This window comes from Physeter macrocephalus, chromosome 4 (assembly GCF_002837175.3).
Source record: "Physeter macrocephalus isolate SW-GA chromosome 4, ASM283717v5, whole genome shotgun sequence".
Taxonomy (NCBI): Eukaryota; Metazoa; Chordata; class Mammalia; order Artiodactyla; family Physeteridae; genus Physeter; species Physeter macrocephalus.
Genome location: NC_041217.1, coordinates 71,399,903 through 71,407,529, shown reverse-complemented (window position 1 = coordinate 71,407,529; position 7,627 = coordinate 71,399,903). Strand labels below are relative to the sequence as shown.

At 42.7% G+C, this 7,627-nt stretch overlaps 1 protein-coding gene across 1 annotated transcript; it reads right to left on the bottom strand.

Annotated features, from left to right (window-relative positions):
- Positions 1 to 5,839: 5,839 nt before the first annotated feature.
- LOC102985816 (cytochrome b-c1 complex subunit 2, mitochondrial-like) lies at positions 5,840 to 7,418 on the bottom strand. Its single transcript, XM_055083946.1, is given in 2 exon segments — positions 5,840 to 7,127; positions 7,130 to 7,418. Coding segments are annotated over 2 exon segments (1,359 nt in total). The 5' UTR covers positions 7,377 to 7,418; the 3' UTR covers positions 5,840 to 6,015.
- Between the last annotated feature and the right edge of the window lie 209 nt (positions 7,419 to 7,627).

Sequence of the window (7,627 nt, the reverse complement as noted above, 5' to 3'; positions counted from 1 at the left end):
ACTGTGGTTCATGTACTCAGAGGTGGTAGCCACCCTTTGAAAGGGCAAGTCTGGTATGCAGCAAAAAACGGGCATCTATCAACCTGAATGTGCTATGCAAGTGCCGCCATCCATGGTTGGGGCCAGAGTCTGGGGCACGGGAGCATTCCAGGGCTGGGGGCAGGGTGCCCTGAGTTCCTCAGTCCTTACTCCTCAAATCCTTCTCCTCCCCTGCTTGGATTCTTATGTGTAATTCAGCCCCCCAGGCTCCTTGATGCTGGGAAAGGGGGTGCACACAAGCCAGTCCCACATTTATGTTCTGGTGATCCATTAGTCTCCATATATTGGTCCAACTTCTGGACTTGCAGGTTTGAAGACTATAATGAGTCTGTGGTCATTCACTGAGGTGGGGACCTTTTGGCTGTAGCACATAAACTGCCTTAAAATGTTCCCCACTTACACTGTCACTCCCGAGTCCTTGCCCTCCCCTGGTCTCAGCTGGCCCATTTTCATCACCTTCCTAGCAGATGACACTCACCCTTCCATGGACAGATGTCCTCCAGGTGTAAGGCTGCGTTCTTCTCATCCTCAGGGCTGCTGACCACACAGGTGAGGCGGCTGTTGAAGTAGTGGAGGGGCAGGCTCAGGCTCAGGTTCCGGGAGCTGGGGGCTGGCCCCAGTGTCCCTCTCTGCTCCAGCTCCCTGGGGAGGCCCTGGCTCAGCCAGCTCACTGTCGGGTTCCCTGTGTTTTCTGGGGCCCCACACTCTAGACTGACGTTGCACCAGCCTGATGTGTTAGATGATGAATGAATCTGGATCTGGGGTGGGGGATATGCTCTGGGGTGAGACGGGACAGAAGAGGAACTGAGCTTCAGGCTTAGAGACTCATCCAAGTATATCACCTCTCTCACCTATGTGATGCATCTGTGTAGGTTTCTAACTATAGGCCTGGGGAAGGAACCTACTCTCCCTGGACTAAGAGGTTCTGATTCCCAGCCCACAGACCGATGGTTGAGTCTCTTCCATGCTCAGTTAAGTCTAGATAACTAAATTATCATGATGTATATGATAATTATATAATTATATATATACATGATAATATATATGATCACCATATATTATTGTATATATAATAAATAAAACATGTGAGGCATTGAGAATACAGTGTAAAAACATGATAACATTCTTGTTTTGTTCAAGGAATAAAAACATACTGATTATCTTTAAATGCTGAAGTAAAAATGTAAGTTTAGTCATCAGTGGGATAAAAGTACAATGTTGTATAATTTCCTAACTACTAGAGAAGTTTGGATCAAGGAAAACTGTATTAATTAAACAAAAGGCAAAAAAAAAGAGAAAGAGAAAAAGGTGATAAAAAGCATTAAATAGGATGTCTGGAGTAGGTCCATACATGTAAAAAATTAAAATGCATTTGAATGCGTTATATCCCCCTATTAAAAAACCAAGACCCAGATTAGGTAAAACCAGCTGTATGCTATTTACATTACCTAATGAAACAAAAAGATTAAAAAGAAAGAGATGAAAAACAGTAGATGTGGAAAATGTCAACAAAATGATTGCAGGTGTGGCAATAGTCACTACAGACCAAATAAAATTTGATATAAAAAACATTAAGCAGGTCAAACAGAGATATTTTAGATTACTATGTACCTAACCACATGGTTTGGAAATGTATAAATCAAATTCACTATTACTACAATAGATGAGTTTACTACAGCAGATGGACCTAAAATAAATCCTCATTTGCTTAAGCCTTTAAAAATCAAGTTTAATGCTAATTGCTGTCAAACATATCCCTGACTTATGTGCATAGATAACAATAAAAAAGATTTGATCAGCAAAATCAAAGTTGATTAAGAAAAAGGCCAATCAAAAGAAAAAATACTGATGTCTGACTAAAAAATTAAAGCTATAAGTAAATGTCACTAAGAATGAGAATCGGGCATAACTACAGATGAGAAGATACTAAAAATTATAAGAAAACACTATGTACAACTGCATGTCAATATATTTGGAAATATAAGTGAAATAATGTTTTTCTAGGAACGTGTAAATGATCAAAATCCTATTAAGAAGTGGCAGCAAACCTGAATACACCCACAGTCTTAGAAGAAATTAGAAACGTGGCCAAAGATCTGTCCTTACAAAGGTCATGAAGTATATATGGTTTTAGGGGTGAGTGCTACCAAATGGCCAAAGAAAGAAAATTCCTGTGTTATATACACTGTTCCAGAATTTAAAAAGGCAAAATATTTCTGAGGTCATTCTGAAAGTATAGTTTAACTTTAATACTCACATCAGACAAGAATACCAAAACCAAAACAAGACAAAACACACAAATCCATGGGTTAATGTCAGTTACAAACAGAGAATTTAAAATTCCTAAATTAAATATTAGCAAATATAATCATACAATACATCATGATCGAGCTGGGTTTATTATAGGGATGCAAGGATAGTATAATTAGGAAATTTATTAATGTAATTTACACCACTAGCAGATGAAAAGAAAGCCATACCTAGCATTTACTGAGCAGGTATAGATTTCCAGGCATAGCTCCTAAGGCTTTACATTAACTAATCTAATCCTCATAATAACCCTATAAAGTTACATGGACTAGCTGTGTCAGTAGAGTCATCTAGGGCAGGGGTAAGCAAAGGGTAAAAGATCAGATGGTAAATATGACAGGTGGTCTCTGTCACAACTACGCAACTTTGCCATTATGGGGAGAAAGCAGCTGAATACAACATGTGAAAGAATGGATGTGGCTGTGTTCCAATAAAACTTTATTAATAAAATCAGACATTGGGCTGGATTTACCAGTGGCTACAGTTTGCCAACCCTTGATCTGGGGCAGTTGTTGAAAATACAAATTTGTGGGCCCTTCCCAAGACTCATTGCACATTCATCTGGGGAAAATGATATTTTTACATCACTTCTTTAAAAGATCTGATTTAATGAACAGATAATTTAAATATAAAACCAAATGGAATGTCTATTACAAAGTGTCATGAAGCACAGACAGGTGTTTAGGAAGTGTATGCTCTTAGGCATTTAAAGTATTCACTCAGCAAGTGGTTTTTATGAATTTTTATTAAGCTCTTTTCAATAGGTAAAGGAATATTAATCAGGCTTGAATAATAAAAATTCCTAGAAATCAGACTTCCCTGGTGGCGCAGTGGTTAAGAATCCGCCTGCCAGTGCAGGGGACACAGGTTCAATCCCTGGTCCAGGAAGACCCCGCATGCCATGGAGCAACTAGGCCCATGTGCCACAACTACTGAGCCTGTACTCTAGAGCCTGTGAGCCACAACTATTGAGCCTGCACACCACAACTACTGAAGCCCATGCGCCTAGAGCCTGTGCTCCACAACAAGAGAAGCCACCACAATGAGAAGCCCGCGCACTGCAACAAAGAGTAGCCCCTGCTCGCCACAACTAAAGAAAGCTCACATGCAGCAACGAAGACCCAACACAGCCAAAAATAAAATAAATACATTTATTTAAAAAAAACCCTGGAAAAATTAGGTGCATTTCTGTAGGTAGCCTTAAAAAATTGCTTAAATCTATTTGGTTAAAAGAATACTTCCTGAATGCCTCCTGGGAGCTGTGTAGAACACTGGGCAGATGCCAAGAAGAGTAGGGTATGGACCCTGCTCTCAAGTGGACAGCAGACCACATGCAAATAACTGTAGTCCAAGGCAGAGAGAAACATTACCCATAAAAGAATTAGGAAAAAGAACTTTCAGACTTCAAAATGGAAACACTCATTCAACAGGGATCAGAAAATCCTTTATAGGACATGGAAGTTCTGAAAGCCATGAGGCAACAGAGAGAGAAAGGCTATATTTGAGGAACAGTGTGTTTGGCCAGAAACAAGGCTGGAACACTGGTGTCAATTGATGGAGGATCTCTAATGCTGGGATGAGTACTTAGTGCTGCAGGCGGTGGGGTGTGAACAAGAATTGTTGGAGGATTTAATATGGGCACTGGTGGATTATCAGAAAATGGAAAGCAAGACAAAGGGAAACCAGCTAGTAGCACTTGTACTTTTTCTAGCAACTCTTCTTTTGTTCCAGCCTTGTGGTTTTGGTATGATTTGTTAGTCAAATCACCCTGACCCTGGTTACAAGTCCCAGGCATTGACAATCAGAATATGTTATTTCCCTGGCCAGTGACCCATCTAGGGGTTATCTTGTGACCCAAGCCCAAACAGAAAGTGCCCTCCCTAGAATTTTCCATGTGGAGTGAGCCAGGAAGCTCCCTTTGCTCTCTGGCTGAGTGGGATCCATAGCTGTACAAGGCCATACTCCTAACCACGTGGAGAAGCCCAGGAGAATAAAGCTGATAGGAAAGGGAGAGAGAAACACTGGAAAAAAAGATGAGAGAGCACATGGTCCCTGACAGATAGAAGAGAGTGCCCTTCAGCTTTCCAGTTCCTGTGAGTATGAGGGCCAGAGGACCTCCTTTATTGGTCTCCCTCCTAGAGACCTATGTATCTTTATCATGAAAACACTCTTTATTGATCTAATTTGAGTAGGCTTTCATTTTTTGCTGTCAAAAGAGATAGGATGAGACTGTATTGGTAGGATGTTACTCAGAAAATTATGCCAGGAATTTATCAGCCAAGGAGGAGAGAGAGACAAGTTCAGGAATTAGAAGCTGGAGGCCAGGGAGGCAGCTGATATGTTCTCCATCCTTTACCGACAGGAAACCCCAGCTTGGATAGTTAACCCAGCCTCTTCTTAAAAGCTTTCCAATCTCCTATGTTAGAGACCCTCACCCCACCCCTGCTGCCACTAGGTGAAGTATGCAGGGAATGTGTGGGATATGGATATTCCCTGGAGAGCCACCACCATATGTCAAGAAGGAAGGGGCCAGGTGGCGAGGTGAAGGGTGGAAAATTTGGAGCATGGAACATGGAGGAAAGTGTCAGGAAGCAAGGCTGAAGAAGCCGCCAAGGACCTGATCCTGTGCGGAGTTAAACTTCTTTTCCTGAGTGCCATCTATCCTGTGGGGGCTGGGAACAGGGAACATTGTTTGGTTTCAAGCAGATAAATAACAGGAAGAGCACTGCATTTAAAAAAGATCTAGGGCTTCCCTGGTGGCGCAGTGGTTGGGAATCTGCCTGCCAATGCAGCGGACACGGGTTCGAGCCCTGGTCTGGGAAGGTCCCACATGCCGCAGAGCGGCTAGGCCCTGAGCCACAACTACTGAGTCTGCGCCTCTGGAGCCTGTGCTCCGCAACAAGAGAGGCCGCGATAGTGAGAGGCCCGCGCACCGCGATGAAGACTGGCCCCTGCTCGCCACAACTAGAGAAAGCCCTCGCACAGAAATGAAGACCCAACACAGTCATAAATAAATAAATAAAATTAAAAAAAAGTGTAATAACTTTAAAAAATAGAAATAAAAAAGATCAAGATATCAGCTTCATGGAGGATAATTTGGAAGGGAGAAGAGACCAGAGGCAGGGAAGCCAGTTAGGAGGCTGCTGTGATAGCCCAAGCAGAGGTGATGGAACGGGACAGGGGCTGGGTCTCTTTCTGTATCTCTGACTTGTGTCTAGGACAGAGTTTCACCCTAATCTCTCCAGCTGGACTTCAGATCAACTGGTTTAAAAGCATTTTACCTAATGACTAGTTCTAACATTCAGTCTCCTACTTAGTGTTATTTCTTCATCCAGTTTTGTTGTTTTGGTTTTGCCAAGTGTTTTGTCACTTAAGAATTTTTTAAATCAGTTTTTGAACCAACTGGTGAAGGATATTTCTGATACAATTGTGTATTTCTAATAATCAACTTTGTAGTATTTTACAATTGAAAGAAGATTTTTTTTAAAACAGAATGTTTTATTGACTTTAGGTCAGCTGGGAACAATTACCTGCATTTATGCTTTATGATATTTCATCTCATTGGAAAAAAAGATAAAGGTTACATTAGAGACTTTTCACTTTCATATACTTGCTGCTCTGGGCTCAGAAAATGTTCAGCTCTTTCCTGAAATACGTGTTTCAGTACTACAACTCATCAACGAAAGGTGTATGCCCCAAATTTCCACTTGCTGCCATTGACTTCCGGCCAGAAACAAACTTCTTTGCAGCATTTATGACATCAGCGTCAGCTACTGAGTCAATCTGCTGAAGGACTGTGGATGGCGGCACATATGAACCAGCAACTAGAGCCTGGGACCCAACTTCATCCAGGAAACCCTCAGAAGACTCCACTGACGTTAGGTACCCAGCTTTCAGCTTGTTCTTGGCATCTTGGACATCTGTATTAGAAAGGTTTCCTTGAGCAACTGTTTTTACTTGGTTATAGGCAGCCTTGATAACATCTCCAGCAGCTGCAGCCTGCGAGATAGTGTAAATCCCAAAGAGTCCAGAATCTGAGTAACTGGCATTAAAAGCGGAAACGTCAAATGGCTGGTGAATTCCCTTGGCAACAGCTTGGTATAGAGAGCTGGTGGCATTGCTGCCCCTCTTAACATGTGGTCCAGCACCGAGGACATGCTGGAGAACACTAAACGCATTTGCTTCTGCACTTCCTGCAGCAGCACTTTCTGCTACAAGAGCAGCATGGACGAGACTGTCTCCATTCTGTTCTCGAATTTCACCTCCATGGTACTTGGTCTTTGCACCAGATAAACCAAGCCCACCCCCCATGTTGAGAAACTGTTCAGCAACTTGCTTTAGAACAGGATGACTCACACCAAGTCCAATCAAAGCCATTCTTGCACTTGTAAAATGATTCTGTACATAGTCATGTAACTCATCTGGTGTCACTTTTCCAATCCTATAATCAGGACAATATAAGGAATTAGCCAAGGCATTTCGGTAAGCTGCAGCATGCAAATTTTCAATGACGTGAGCCTGTGGATTCTGAAAAGCCACAGCTTTGTCAATCCTTAGCTGAGACTGAAGGGCAGCTACCTCCCAGCGATGAAATTCTGGTGCTGTGGTGACATTGAGCAGGAACTCCATTAGACTATCAACATCATCCCGCAGGCATTCCACATTATAAGCCATGTTTTCCCTTGTTGAAATCACACTTAATTTGCCACCAACTGCTTCAATTCCACGGGTTATTTTGAAAGATGAAGCTCCTTTTGTAGTCAAACTGGAGGCAAGACAAGCAAATGAGAGGTTCCTAAATTGTTGGAGTCCTCATATCTGCTGCCTGCTTTAATGAACAAACCAATTCTTGATGCAGGAGCATAGTTTTCGAGAGAAGCAATCACTAGACCATTTGGTAATTTGGTAAACTCAAGGTCCTGAGGATGTGAAGGCGCTCCTGCAGGGGCAGTTGTGGCTTTAGCTTTGGGAGCAACTTTGAGGGAATAAAATCTCGAGAGGGACCCGGCTCTGGCTATTAGCTTCATGGCTGAAGATTGCTCTGACCCGCGGTCACGGCCGCCTTAGAGTAAAGCCAAGAAGAGTTGTTTTGATATTTGTGGGTGGGGCTCTCTACTTTTATACTCCCGGGGTTGCTGGGGGCTCTCAAGTGATACCTCTGCTTTACAACTTTTTTGCGCAGCCTCTCATGAGATGTGTAGCTCTGGAACCCACCCTGTACCCTGTACCTTCCCTCTGCCAGCTTTGTGTGTGGGCCCCGAGAGTGGGCAGTGAGATT